At 43.3% G+C, this 15911-nt stretch overlaps 1 protein-coding gene across 5 annotated transcripts in view; it reads left to right on the forward strand.

Annotated features, from left to right (window-relative positions):
• STARD13 (StAR related lipid transfer domain containing 13) overlaps window positions 1–14830 on the forward strand; it is a 382223-nt gene extending 367393 nt beyond the window's left edge. For all 5 annotated transcript variants that reach the window (XM_088460227.1, XM_088460230.1, XM_088460229.1 and 2 more), the window contains 7 exons: window positions 1150–1348; window positions 4197–4404; window positions 7439–7553; window positions 9088–9309; window positions 10303–10520; window positions 11348–11524; window positions 14258–14830. In XM_088460227.1, coding sequence (XP_088316353.1) covers window positions 1150–1348; window positions 4197–4404; window positions 7439–7553; window positions 9088–9309; window positions 10303–10520; window positions 11348–11524; window positions 14258–14375 — 1257 coding nt within the window. In that variant the 3' untranslated portion in view covers window positions 14376–14830. The remainder of the gene's footprint in view (window positions 1–1149; window positions 1349–4196; window positions 4405–7438; window positions 7554–9087; window positions 9310–10302; window positions 10521–11347; window positions 11525–14257) is intronic.
• The last annotated feature ends 1081 nt before the right edge of the window (window positions 14831–15911 follow it).

Genomic DNA, 15911 nt, shown 5'->3' on the forward strand with positions numbered 1-15911 from the left:
ATTATACACCATCATTGAGAACCTGGAAGGGATCCACTTCCAAATGGATGTGTCTGTTTGGCACTCAGTATATGACGTATTTTACTTGCTACAGTATATTTCGGTTGCACCTACACCCGCACTCACATCTCAGCCCGTTTATGCCAGGAGCCGTAAGTGCTAAATGCGTACTGTATGGTTTACCATACAGTTCAGGAAAATAAATGTAAAATGACTATATATATGAGGGATATGATGGTAAAATAAATAACATAACTCCCCCATCAGATTAAAACAATGTTTTTTCCCTATAAAAAGCACGGATATACAGAGGCTGCCTGCTTTCATGTTGTCATAACATAATGCAGATTGTGTAGCTCTCAGGACAATTAGAACAAGGATTTCTTAGTTCACTGTCCTCCCACACAATATAATTTTAGATCTGAGGTCTTGGGAGAGAGCATGTAATTCCTCAGAGACATATCATTGTGAGCAGCAAAAAGCTGTATTCTAACTACTGTCTCTTTGAGGGTTTCCAGACAGTGACGCATTCATATGTATTAAAAAGTGAACTGTTATCTCTGGAAAATCTAGATAATAATTTCTGGAAACATAAAATGTCATAAACATATAATAACAATATTGTGAACTTTAAAGACTTATGTAACTATGAGATTGCATGCCATTTCGTAAATTACAAATATTTAATTTCCTTTTCTGAGACCTTTCTCTATAGATGTGACGTACATTTCATACAAGTTCATTCTGAAAAGCAACTGTCGTGCTGGCGGTTTTATTTAGCCTATTTGTTTAGTTTATTTAGTCTTCTTCTGGACCAACACAATTAGAATATATGAAAGGTGGAACTGTCTATTTTCAGCTATACTGTCTTTTTATCTGTGCAACTGTGTACACACCGAGAGTGCCCCCCGCAGGCATACACAGGACATTACTGCTCTCTCCCAGCACTTTTTAGATTTTGTATTATTTACAGTATTTTTACAATGGCGTTTTTGGGCCAGGTTGATTTGTTTCCAGGAATTTGGTGTCTGTCAGACCACTTTCTGTATTTTTGCCAGTAGTCCATTTTATTTACTATGAAGGATAATTGATACCCACCTGTAAACTCTGTGTGTGGTGTTCACGAATACGATTTATTTTTTTCCACAGGTCGGCTTGTTTAGAAAGTCTGGTGTTAAGTCTCGAATCCAGGCCCTACGCCAGATGAATGAGAACTGCCCGGAGAATGTAAACTACGAGGACCAGTGTGCGTACGATGTGGCGGACATGACAAAGCAGTTTTTCAGAGACCTGCCAGAGCCCCTGCTCACTAGTAAACTAGGAGAGACCTTCCTGCACATATACCAGTGTAAGTGACGCTTGGGAAGTGAGTGATCCACCAATGTATTGCATAGCACAACCGTAAATCACTGGTGCCACCTGGGCTGGAAAAGTCACGAATGTGATGGCAGCCTAAAATGAGGCACACTAGACAGTAAGGGGTATAGTTACTAAAGTGAGAGTTTGTAGGAGTGGAGATGTTGCCCATAGCAACCACTCAGATTCTAGCTATTATCTTCTAGAAGGTGCTAGATAAATTAGAAGAATCTGCTTGGTTGCTACAGGCAACATCTCCACTTCTAAAAATCCACACTTTAGTAAATATACCCTTAACAATAGATTAACAGATTGCTCGGTGTCTATGTTTATATTTAGTTTTGTAGAATTGTTTTCTCACTGGGGTCTACTGAGGCTCCAGATGTAGCCCTCAGCCAGCTACGGAAGCTGACACTGCGTGCACTTCTGTGAAAGACTTCTACAAAATGCCGGGGATATAACTCGCAGGGACAGCAGTTACTGCAACCGCTGTCCCTGCAATCTCTTCTTTGTACATACCGGTACTGAGGATATTTATTCATTTTTAATGAAAATATCCCCAGCTATATGGATAGATAGTAATTGTGGCTGGTCCGTGACTATTTAGTACATAGACCCCACTGTCTGAGAAATTGTTTGATGTTTTACTTTGTAAAGGCAAACGTGGATGTTTCATGATAATTTGAGCATTAAGGGAAGGGCTGTTCCGTTGGTCTCAGTATACAGGCTTTTATTACATTCATTGCTTATATGCAGATTCAATGTAGTTAGTATCCTGGAAACAGAGCTGAGTTATTTGCACTGTTGCACACTGTCCATTTGCTAATATCCTTACAGTACTTTCAATACTAACTGTCCTTATACGCAAGGCTTACTGTTGTGATGTGGAATACACATGCTTTTGTGCTGTGTGCATGTTGCCACACCCAGTAGCACTGTAAGCATAGCATGGTCTGGCACTGTCTGCCACTAGCTGACAGGAAATGGCAGCCATATTGTAAATATGACAATTACCCACAAAATCAAAATAAACCAAAATCTCCACGGAGTTTGTGCATTTTACAAATTACTATAACACATTTGCAATTTGTTTATATACAGTAGGAAATGGGCCTTAGTACATGTCATTACTAGTGAAATGTGAGATTTTCATAAAGAAAACAAAATACGGTTTAGGCTGTTAAATCACTGACTACGTTTATGCTCTTTAGAAATCTCAAAATGTAATAGACTTAGATTTTTACTGCTATTATTATTATTATTACTGAAGTTGGTCTAGGTATTCCAGATAAAAAAAAGATAATTCATATAAATATCACAAAATGGTTGAATCATTTGCTGGTTCTAATCGCAAACAACTAATCTAATCGCAAACAACTAAATGGGAAATGTTAGACAGGTGTAAGACCTCTGTCATATGTCCCTTATGTAAATGTCTTGAGGCACCAACTAAACAGATTTACTCTTGGAGCCTGCAGAAAGACAGAATATTGCATAAACATGAATATAAAAACCCACCATGTAGAATGTATGAATGTATTTTTCGCCGATTTTCACCGTTTTTCGCCTATGCTTTTTCTTCCCCTATCCTATTATTTCGGTCTTAATAATAGGATATTTCTTCGGAAAACAGATTGGATCCTCAATAAGCTCGCGGACCTATGTGTTTTCGCCATTTAGGTGGTGAAAAAAACAGCACTTATCGTGGATTATTTTTCGGGACACATCAGGTTCCAAAAAATATCCACGATAAGTGCCAGCGTCGGGCTCGCCGCGATTAATTAGCAGCACTGCTAATTGGATACCCCCTAAATATCCTAGATCTTGTATGGACATTTACTAAGAAACTCTAATCTCCTTCTGTACAACTGAATTGGGTAATTTATAGTAATTGTGCAATTGTATTTTAAACCGAAATAACATTTTATTAACACGGTAAAGATTACTACTTATAAGGTCCTTTTTATAGAGATTTTGCACATTTTGTATGTCCAATGACTAACTAGACTTATTATCCCATTTCCTATTAAAATATGTTTCTAACTAGTTTTAGGAATGATACAGATTACATATATATAAGTGATTAGGATATTTTTTAACAACTGGCCATAACAGTGATTTTGCATCGCTATTTATTGAGCTATAAAAAATATTCTGTTATCATCGCTATTTATCAATAAAATTTCACAAATGCAACTGAGCAATACTATACCGGTGTGGTAAGGATAAACCTAATGCTTCGCCAGTCCGGTCACAGGTGGTCTGCGCATATGTGAATTGTGACTAGCTTGTGTTCTGAAAACTTAAATACTAAAGCTTTTTCTTCAGTCCTATTTTTCTGTCATCACCATCTTGAGATTCCCTGTTAAATAGGCAATCACTGACCAAAGCTTATGAAACTTACCAACCATGGTACTTGCTATAACCTGCAGTATTCCTTTGAAGTATAAGGCAAATCCCACAGTTCACCTGTTGCTTTTCTTATTAGTTCAGATGGAGGCAGCCATTTTACAGTCTGGACCCATATTCAAGAAATGTCCGCCTATCATTTGACTAGGTTGTGGTTGCTTCAGAATTGGCAGGCCGAATATGGGTTCAGGCCACAAAATGCCTGCACCCGCTGTGTGTCAGTGACTGGACCAGGTTATCTTATGTTTCCTCATTGTTATCAGTTTATGTTCACTGGTTTCCACTACTCTACAGTGCTGCAGAATATATTGTGGTTTTATATGACAAGAATAATAACAACAATGACGTTGATTTTTTTATTTTCTACTTCTTCCCGCCTCACTGCAAAGGACAACTGTAATGATTTTCTAATGTCCTGTGAATTTCTCCAGATGTTCCCAAGGACCAGAGGCTCCAGGCAGTGCAGTCGGCCATTATGCTGATGTCGGATGAGAACCGGGAAGTTCTGCAGACGCTTCTGTGCTTCCTTAATGATGTCACCTCAGTAGAAGAGAATCAGATGACCCCCATGAACCTGGCTGTGTGTCTGGCGCCATCCCTCTTCCACCTCAATTTGTTAAAGAAAGACAACTCGCCAAGGTTATTATTTACAACTGCGAATCCTCGCCGACATAATTATAGACATACATTTCTCTCAAAATATGTGTAATAAGCTTTTTTTAAAACAGATAAATGTCAGAAAACTATGAATCTAATGCATAAAGTCTCAGGTAAATCATGTCACCCAGGGCTGTAGAGATGGTGTCTTGTTTTATTGCTAAATGCCGCTGGTATCTTACTATCAGTTATTCACATTATCTTTTTTCTTTTTAACTAAAATAGTAGAAAATCAAAGTTGTGTTTGTAAAAACGGATATCAGACGGAATGCGATGTATATGGCATGGGTTTGTTATTCGTTTTTTTATTAATGTTTAGCAGCATACCGCAGCACCCTTCTAACCCGCAGCAGCGTCTATTGGTTGTTGCCCGCCTGCAACTTTATGCAAATGCCGCTACAAACTCCTTTGCTTGTGTACATCCGTGAGGCCGAATGTGCCAGGACTGAGACGCCCACTGTCAGTGCCCGTGCACGCTGTACTACCGATTAGTGAGTCACCATCGGTCGCACCACCAAAACATGCACCACCCCTATGACAGGTGCAGTGTGTCCATCTGACCATGGTCTCTTACGCCTGCGCCCGTGTTTCTCAATCCCGACAACACCTTTGTGCATACACTTTGGAACGCATGCACCATACAAGTTTTTATAAAATATTTGCCCTTACGCAGTTGCAAAAAAAAAAAAAAAATTGCCCAACTACGTGAACATCGCATTGTGTGCGGATTGCGTGCGGCCCTGAATGAGCCCTGCGCGTTCTGAGCCCTGGAATACCAGCGGAATGCTGCCATACACCGCAAAATGACAGTGGGTGTGCTGACACCGAAAGTATTGGTTTCTATTGTCAGACCAAATCACAGGCCTTTTACTGGTGCTAAAAACTGTAGTAAGACATATGTCATAATTGTCAGCGGATTCGGATCCTCAGATGGTGTAAGCTGATCCCGCTCTAACCCCATAGGAAGGGCATCTCTGGAGAGGTAGCTCCCGATCCTTCCCTGGCAGGCTTGGTGCTGTCCTGGCTATTGATCATGTGCGACCTTATGAGTCATGCATGGGCAATGTTAGAACTGATAGTACAGTGGCCCTGATTCAGAGCCGGACACTCTGACAGAGTGCTCGCTCTGAATCAGGACCGTCCTTCTTAATTTTTAGAGCAACCTCCTGGCCGCTCGTATACCTGTGGGTGACCACCCACAGCTATAGTGAGCGGCCAGGAAGATGGTCGTGAGGGTCAAGACCATTGTGGTAGGGTCTCGTTGCCGCAAGCCCTGGAGTGCTTTCGGCTCTATCAGAGCCAAGAGCACTCCCACTGACATCACTTGTGATGTCAGTGGGGCCGGCCCCAGACGGTAGGCGTTCCCATGGGAACGCCTCCGTCTGGGCAGCCACACCCCCAGCATGCCCACCAAAGGGGGCGTGCTGTCACTCGCCATCGACAGCACGCCCCCTTTGGTACGAGAGCCGTCGCTATCCGGGTCTCGCGTATGCGCACGACGGAGCTGGCTCCGTCGTGCGCATGTGCACTGAGCCAACATCGACCTGCTTGCAAGCGCTCGCGAGCAGGTCTGAATCAGGCCCAGTGTCTGTGATAGATGCCTCTCTGCCAGGACATCCCACTGTCGGAGCCGCTGTTCCAGCAAAGGAATTATACTTTTTGTGGCCCCAATTCCACCATTGATAAATATACTCCTTAGCCGTAGTAGTCACAATAAAATACACATTTGTGGGATGAACCATTACTCATGCGTTAGTCGTGTCACTATTTCTTAGTGTTTAGCGAATTGAAAGACCAAACCGAATGGCCGCCCTCAATGTGTATAGGAGTATTGCATGTCTAAAGCATGATTTAAAGCCACACTAATCAGTAACAGTATAGAGCAGAGTACTTTGGAGGAAATTATATTCCCATTCCAAACTCTTAGGGGTATATTTACTAAAGGTTTATTTTAATCGATCAAAAGCAATCAACATCGATGTTTTGTTTCTGGAGCTAAATCACAAATTTACTAATACATAAAAAAACTAAATTAAAAATTCTCTATTAGTAAATGTGTGATTTAGCCCCAGAAACACAACATCGACTTTCATCGATTTTGAACCGATTAAAATCGACCTTTAGTAAATAGGACCTTATTCAGAGTCGGTCGTAAGCAGCCGCTCGGTCGTACGCATCCGATGTTTCCAAACCACGCATGCGTACGGTTAGTTGTGCGCAAGTGCGTACAAGACCTTGCGATCCAAAATGCTGTCGATCGTACGGCTTACGAGCAGGAAGTGGCTTCCGAGAGTTGATTGACATGAAAGGCCGTTTGTGGGTGGCGACGGGGATGGTGGTCTGAAAACGCAGGTGTTCCTCACCGTTTTCAGGGCGTTTTAGGGGCGTACATAAATTACCTGCTACGACCGACATAGAAGGCCGGAAGTAGTAAAGCGTCACTCTGCGAGCAGGCTCGAGGCCTGGCTGATCGTACAGCTTAAGGTTGGGTACGTGCTCTCTCAAGCCCCAGAGTACAATCGATACTATAGAATGTTACTGATGTTTCTATTTTGAGCCACACAAGCAGCTAATAATCGTTTGTTGTAGCTAATAACACTGCTAATTGGCATGTAATTGATTCAGCTGTGTTTGCATTAGCGAATAATAAGAATAAATATATTTCAGGGTGGTGGCTTATTCTATGCTTTTTTTTGGTAATTTTGGGAGTAATTTGCACACAACACAAGCGGCCGCAACCATCAGAAGAAAATTAACATTCAGCGACTGATAATGATTGACTCGATCGCTAGCTGCTATCACTCGCTAGCTAGAGGAGGTGCATTGTTCACCTATGGGCGTCACTTGGTTACAACCGACCGGCCGTGCGATTGCTTCCTTTTTCAGTTTTGCGGTCGTTAGGCGTACGACTGAGCGGCCGCTTACGACCGACTCTAAATGAGGTCCTATACCCCTTACTGTACTTTCTAACTTGACTTTATTTCACTTCTATTTTTATGTCTTTATTTCCCTTTAGGGCCATACAGAAAAAGTATGCGACAGGGAAACCTGATCAGAAGGACCTGAATGAGAACCTGGCAGCTACACAGGGCCTCGCACACATGATTATAGAGTGCAACAAACTGTTTGAGGTGAGTGTGGTTTATGCATAAATGTTACTGGACTTATTGCATTGTGAGATGTACACAGTCATTGCTCAAAATAGGCCCCTGTGTTACATTTCGCTGCTTCGGGTGACAATGATATTAGAGCCCTCTGTTTCCTTACAAGGTCCAGCATTATTTATTTGTATGCATTCCTTATCTTTGTGGCTATTAATGTGACAGGTCTGTTGTCAGTCTTAGTCATTCAGCAGTAAAAAACCTCTAGTTTTCTACACAATTCTATATTCCTATTCTGAGCTCCTACACATGGGCAAAGCTTGGCTGTTACTATTGGTCACAGGGGAGCATTGGGCACCATTTTGATGCCATAGTCCGGCTTATTAAGGGGAATGTCAGATGGAGGGAAGGAGCTTTCACCTAAGAGCATTTGCCTAAGGATCGCATGGGTGAATAAGGGAAAACTGAACAGTGGGAACTATATATAAATGCACACATGTGTAGCATTACTGCTCAGCGTGACACTGGTCCTCTTTAAATACCTCTGAGTTACTTTTCTGATTAAAAATAAATAAATCTGCATTAATATATTTATTTTTAATAAATGTTCCCTTTCCATGAGTAAACAAGATAAAGCCTCACGATAATACAAACATCACATGCATACAGTTAGACCTATCTTAGCTATGTGAGGTTTGGGTGCTATATAACATGTCATATATAGCAACAGCACTGACATTTCAGGTGTTTGTATTTGTCTACTGTGAATATTCATGAATAAATGTTTCATGTATCATTTCATGTATAAGAACGATCTACAATTTGACCTATTTTGTATGATGGTGCGAGTTGCCCAACTCACCATTCAGTAGATAACCAGGACTGCAATGAAAAATTCCAGGAACGCATAACAGGCCCTCTTGGTGGATAACGCAACATATGAGGCGGTGGGGCTGCGCCTCCAGGCATTTCTAGGCCCCCTTCCCCTCAGATCCCTACAGATACCATTGTTTCCACTCTTCCCCCTATAATCTCTATATGCCCCATCAGAGGACTTCTCAGTATCACTTAGAGGTGTGTAGGGCATAGCCTAGCTGCAAGGGATATATGTGACATAACTGAGAGTATGGCTGCCATTCTGGGGAGTAACCAGCTCCAGGAAAGACCAATAATATGCAAGGACGTAGCAGAGTTTCCTCATAGCCCGAGCAGGAAGATAACGTACAGCTATGCCTGGCAGATACATTCTTCTGTATTAGGGGTCTATTTACTAAGCAGTGTTAGGAGACAGAATGAAAAGTGATAAGGTGCCAGCCAATCAGCTCCCAATTGTCATCTCACAGGCTGTTTTTGATAAATGACAGTTGGGAGCTGATTGGCTGGCACCTTATCACTTTCTTATCAATTTTCACTCTGTCTCCTAACACTGCTTAGTAAATAGACCCCTTAGACATATATACAAAAAAACATTTTGAGCTTATAACCCCTGTAAGGCTGGCTCACTGATGTGTTTATTGGTCCTTTCATCTCTCACTCTGTGTATGTTATGATTATTTGGTTTTAGGTTCCACATGAGATTATAGCCCAGTCAAGGAATTCATATGTAGAGGCCGACATCCATCTTCCCACTGTGGAGGAGCTGAGGAAGCAGATGGAGGAGGAGGCAGGGAGCATCTGCACTTACTTTGACAATGTCATCCAGGGTCTTCAGAAAGAAGCCAGGGATAAATTTAAAGGATGGGTCTCGCTGTCCAGCCCAGAGAGCACTGACCTTGCTTACAAAAAGGTAATGGGTTTTTACAGTTCAATTCCCCATGTGTCAACATAAGTAATGCTATGTTACCATGGTAACTCTGCACGCTCTGTTCACAAGATGCGTTATAGCATTGTGCCTATGGGGTACATATTCTAAAGAGGACAACTGGAAGCTTAGCTCATAGGGGCGGGATGTACTAAAAGGAAAATGCGGGCAAAAATCCCAAAAAACCCTGAATTTTTCGGAATTTGGACGCATTTTCCATTTGTACTAAGCTCTGGAATGCGATACATCTTTAGCTGGCGATGCCCAGTAGATGCCTATAGGTTCTGCACTGAGAGGGATCCCTCCCAGTGTCCCCTGCGTGCTGCATACGATGCATGTGCATAAACCCGGAAGCCCATCTATCGCAAAGAACAGCTGGTGCTCTGGAGAGCTGTTCTTTGCGCATTTACGCCTATATGTACCCGATAAGTGGCAGGATGTACCACATTGTAATGCAATGCTTAGTACATCCCACCCAGGAAGCCATCTGCTTTTAGCTTACATTTATCTAGTACATTCTATAAAATGATAGAATCTGGTTGCTATGGGCAACTTCTCCTCCTCAGAGGGTTTGATACATCTCCCTCAATGTATAGAAGCAAAGGGATTTAGATAATATATTTGAATGATATACACATACCACTCGACATCAGCAAATGAGGTGCGTCTGCACCTTGTTAGGTGGGTGCATATGTTACTACAATGGGTTCGGGCACACCCTGGTACTTCCAAAGTGCTAAACCTCCCCCAACCATCTAAAAACATCCCATTCAGTATATGCAACATTAAAATGGCATCCAACAGTGGGACATACCTAGTTCTAGCTATACCCAAATTAGGACAAGGGTTTGTTCATTGGGACAGCGGGACATTCCTCTTTAAATTTGGATATAGGGACAGTTGGGAGTCTAGTTAGGTGGAGCATATATCTGAACATTCTGGGCAGATAAACATTCTTTTTCTTTTATGATTATTTAGGTCGGAGATGGAAATCCACTGCGACTCTGGAAGGCGTCAGTGGAGGTAGAGGCCCCCCCATCGGTCGTGCTGAATCGCATATTAAGAGAGCGCCACCAATGGGATGATGATTTCCTGCAGGCAAAAGTAGTAGAAACTATTGATAACCAAACGGAGGTTTATCAGTATGTGGTGAACAGCATGGCCCCACACCCGTCTAAGGACTTTGTAGTTTTACGGTATGATGACTTATATTATACTTGGATACAATAATAATAGTGATAATAATACTATGAGGTCTATTTACTAAGCAGTGTTAGCAGACAGAGTGAAAAGTGATAAGAAAGTGATAAGGTGCCAGCCAATCAGCTCGCAACTGTCATTTTTCAAACACCGCCTGTGAGATGACAGTTGGGAGCTGATTGGCTGGAACCTTATCACTTCCTTATCACTTTTCACTTTGTCTCCTAACACTGCTTAGTAAATAGACCCCTGTATTATATAGGTTTAACATATTTATTTCAACAATGCCTATAAGCATGCATTTTATATTTTTACATAAATTAACATTCCCAGAACAGTGATTACGGAATTAAAATGTTACCACTCCAATCTAATAGTCGTCACATGAATACAAACACGCGTGTCCATACTGCCTGGTTATATAGTCGTCACATGAATACAAACACGCGTGTCCATACTGCCTGGTTATATAGTCGTCACATGGATACAAACACGCGTGTCCATACTGCCTTGTTATATAGTCGTCACATGAATACAAACACGCGTGTCCATACTGCCTGGTTATATAGTTGTCACGTGAATACAAACATGTGTGTCCATACTGCCTGGTTAAAATGCATTTGTCATTTACCTTTTTTCATATTTACCTTCCTTTCCTGCTCCAGACTCATGCGATGCTGGCAGGTTATGGGTCCATTAGGGTGCAGGAAAGTGCCTTCAAATATATCTTCTCCATTCAGCTCTTGGAATGTGTTTATTTTATATTTACCAAGATGTCAGTGATGCATAGATCTAGTTTTGTAACTGGTACTCTCACCTACAGGACCTGGAGAACCGACTTACCGAAGGGAATGTGCGGTCTGGTGGCGACCTCTGTGGAGCATGAGGAAGCCCCCCAGATAGGAGGAGTGAGAGCGGCTGTGCTGGACACCCGATATCTGATAGAGCCCTGTGGATCAGGAAAGTCCAGGCTCACCCACATTTGCAGAGTTGACCTTAAGTAAGTTGATCTAAAGTATGTGATTATACATCCATCCCCATCACATAAGACTGATTCAGCTGCACCAACCCTGCCAGAAGCATCCAGTAAATGTTCCCAATATTTAATGCGTCCTCAGGCAGTGATTCCACTATTATAAATGCTGCACTATTTTAAGATGCAGAGTTCTAGCACTTCTGAATGGCATCACCCTAAAGCATATTGGACCTCATTCAGAGTTGATCGCTTGCTGCAAGCGATCGCTCTGAATGAGGGCGGCCACTTACTTTTTTAAGTGCGGCCTCCTGGTCGATCACTAGGCTGTGGGTTACCACCCACAGCTCTTGCGATCGACCAGGGTGATGGTCGCGATGATCGTGACCATCGGGGCTTGCGACGAGACCCTAAGGTTGGGTCTCGTCAACTGCAAGCCCCAGGGAGCTTCCTGCTCTGATCGAGCAGGAAGCTCCCCACTGACATCATTGCTGATGTCAGTGGGGTCGCCCCCAAACGGCAAGCGTTCCGTCAGGAACGCATCCGTTGGGCCGGCCACGCCCACTGCCTGCCTCCCAAACGGGGGAGCTGTCACTCACCATCGACAGCTCGCCCCCTTTGGTCCGAGACTCGTACCGACGGAGCGCCCGTCACTAGCCGGGTCTCGCGCATGCGCACGTCGGAGCCGGCTCCGACGTGCACATGCCCAGTGGGGAAACATCGACCCGGTTGCGAGCGCTCAGCGCTCGCGACCGGGTCTGAATGACCCCCATTGTGTGCTGGCGCCTAATGTGTTAAAACCGCTCATTCTTTTTAACAGCTAGTTGTTTGGGGCTGAAGGAGAGTTAAACGTAAGTATGTTTATGCAACCAGTGCTGCGTGTATTGCACTGCGCATGCTCTGCTGCCGAATGTGCACAAGTACAGGCCATGCACCTGAAGGGGGTAACTGGGCTGTAATGACGTCAGGTAGGCAAAGTTCAGAGTGACTGTCAATGCAATTATAGGCTGTGCAGAGTTGTGCGGAAGCGTACATAGACCTGTTTGCGGATGTATCACCTGTTAGCAGATCTATCACCTGTTTGCAAGGAAAAGGGAGGGGGGGGGGGGGGTTTGGAATGCACACTCTTAATTTTAAACATAATAAGAGGTGCTGCCATGCTGAGACCTGTAGTGCCATGCAGGAAAAAGAGAATGCAGGTGCACACTCTAAGCACTAAGAATTCGTGCTGATCATCAAAACAATTACGATAAACTCTACAATTGTAGAGAGTATAAATGAGCTTCTTAGTACATGTTTGGTCAGAAATGCATGCCCACCTACCGCGTCAAGGTGAACCCCATCAGATGGGTTCCTAACATCCCTAAACACATGATGTCAATTTATCAAGGACTTACCATTATAGTGCCCATTCTACTTTGGAGACAGCAATGGAGGATTCTGTGTGTAATTATACAGTGTATTTCAAGTATAATGGACCTGGGTCAGAGTTGTACGCTAATACCAGCGCATTTGTACATTTTGCCACTTAGCAATTGCTAAAATATACCAATGCATCAACCAGCGGAATTTGTATTGTGGTACCCACCAGAGCCCTCGCAGCTGCCCGCAACTGCGTACACAAACACAGCATTGTACGCAGATCCGCAAAACATCGACTCCTCGAGTAAGTCTGTAGTTACTCAGAATGGCCGCGGTAACTGAGACGCTGGATCTTTGTTCTCTGCACGCAGACGCTGGCTAGGCTTTGTTCTCTGCGCCCAGGAAACGGCCCCAACACACGCCCGCGCTTTGGCCGGAAATGGCCTCTTCCTGTCTATCGATTGACAGAGAGCTCAATCGCAATTAATTCGCCGCGCGTATGCAAGGCAGCTGTGATGCACGCGCAGACCACAGATAATTGCTCAACTGCGTAAAAATCAACATAGCGTTCAACTCTGAATCAGGCACAATATGCACAAGTACATATAAGTGATGTCTATGTACAAACCTCTGTAAGTAATATATAAATGGTCATTTTTGATATTATCGCTTATGGGGCCTGATTCCATAAATCCAATATTTCCGTAAATCTCCAATGTTTAATCCATGCATGCGCAGGAGTCGCACTGCACACGTGCAGATCTGATCCCACGACGCCGGCCGCCCTAAAAGCTGCAGCATGGTTGGCATGCTGCTGACGTTTGGGGGCGGCTTCGGGCAGCGTTCCAGAAAATGGGGGCGCGTCGGGCTTCGTTTTCTGGGCATGCTGAAGCCAGTAGATGCGTCCTTGGACTCAGCGCCACTGGCCCCAGCAGCGTGATATTGCCAGACATTCTGAATAACCCGAGGGTCACTCAGGATGTCTCCTGCGGCTTTTGATTAGGCCCATAGGGACTCATTTATCAACGAGTGATAAAACTCATGGCGTATGATAATAGTGCCTCCAGCCAATCAGCTCCCAACTGTCATCTGTTTGCAAAATGACAGTTGGGAGCTGATTGGCTGGAGCACCATTTATCATATACAAGTATTATCACTAGTTGTGAATGATAAAACTCGTTGATAAATGAGGCCCGTAGTAAGTTCTGATTCCACTTCTTCAGAGCACATTTGGAAATTTGGCGTATTAGGAGGAATAACGTACTCTCCACTACATATTATTATGAATATTAGAACAGGACCTGTAAGATCTGTGACCTTTAGAAAAGCATTGGCCTGCGGATCTGTGCCATCACATGGTCATAGAGTCTGACTTGATTCCCTTTGTGTCTTCCCCAGAGGCCATTGCCTGGACTGGTATAATAAGTGTTTTGGGCACCTCTGTGCGGCAGAAGCTTTGCGGATCCGGAATTCCTTCCAGCCACTTACTACAGAAGGACCAGAAACGAAAATCTGAGTAATATACAACACAAGGACTTTATATACAGTAACAGACTCTCTCTGCTGAAGGCAGTGCTGTGCATGCCAGAACCCCAGGGCATTCCTCGGAGTGCCCCCACAAGTCATGATAACTTTTTTTTTTGTATTTAATTGTATAAAGACAATGTAAATATGTAATTAAGCATATGTAAATTAAGTATATGAGTTAATGCTTTCTGTGGAAGCTTTTTTATTTCATATCTCATACATTTTTGTTTCACCTCGCTCACACTGTTTATACACATGTATAAATGCTTATAGAACCGACCACAAGTATTATATCCTGAGAATGTAAATTGTGATTTACTATATGCAGCAATAATATGGACGCAATACATTAGATGTCCTCATCTGTAATGCACTGCACTCTCCGGACCTTATAGAAAGGTACTTTGTATATAAGAGAATAAAGATTTGTCTTCATGTTTGAAAGCCTCCTACTATATTATAAATGGCTATATTTGGCTGTTATTGTTATAATTCAGACGACAGTAAATATCCATCTGTGATATGCACTAGTTTTCCTATGTACATGTGATTGGCGTTCTAAAATGCAGGTCATGTTTTTTGTGTCGTCTGAAAATACAATTGGGATGAAATACAGAAAATTCTATGTTTCTGGACATTGTGTGATTTATTATTCTCCAGATAATTTTGCAGCAACACCTGTGAACTGCGCCCGTTGGGGTGGAAATGGGGAGGATTTCCATAAATACATATGATATAAATAGAATTGATTTAATTTAGCATTGTTTACAGGTGAACATAAACAATTTATTTAAACAGTAGTAGTGACCAGCATTGGTTGCTTATAAATTAGCATAATGGGAAATTAAAGGCCGGATTCAGAGATGCTTAGGGGGTCGGCTCACTCACAGGACCCCTTCTGCACATGTGCACAACAGATTCTGCAATCTCGCTCACAGTCCTTCCTTGCCGCAGCATGATTAACATGCTGCGGCATTTGGGGGGGGGGAGCGGGTGCGTGGCAGGCAACCGTTCCTGGAAACGGGGACGTCGCTCTCGTTTTCCAGGAGGGACGAGGCCAGGGTCTGTGTCGGTGGAGGCAGACTCCCTGGCTTCGCAAGTGACCGGGCACTGGCCAGGCTGAGGTTAGCTCCGGCATATTTATGTTTCTATAGACACCTCCTGCTGCATTTGCATTTTGTTGGACGATGTTGCTTATGTGCGGCTGTGCAATACCGTCCATCTCTGAATCAGGCCCTAAGAGAGCTCGTATTTTAGTAAAGCTGGGTACACATCTTTGCCATCCTCAGCTGATCAGGTTAAACGCTCCCGATCATCTAAGCAGTGTGCACCCAGCTGGACATGTGCTAGAAATAGCTCAGTGTGTACGGACTTCTACGGGATTGAGAGATCGGGCAGATAAATATTAACAGCACATAAGATGCGACCTCCCGATCCCGGCTGTTACAGGAGCGTTTTAAGCGGTTTATCGGCTAACATTCCTGCAACGCTCCTGCATACACACCTATACAAACGTGGGCGCAAT

This window comes from Taudactylus pleione, unplaced genomic scaffold (assembly GCF_031769625.1).
Source record: "Taudactylus pleione unplaced genomic scaffold, aTauple2 ptg000043l, whole genome shotgun sequence".
NCBI lineage: Eukaryota > Metazoa > Chordata > Amphibia > Anura > Myobatrachidae > Taudactylus > Taudactylus pleione.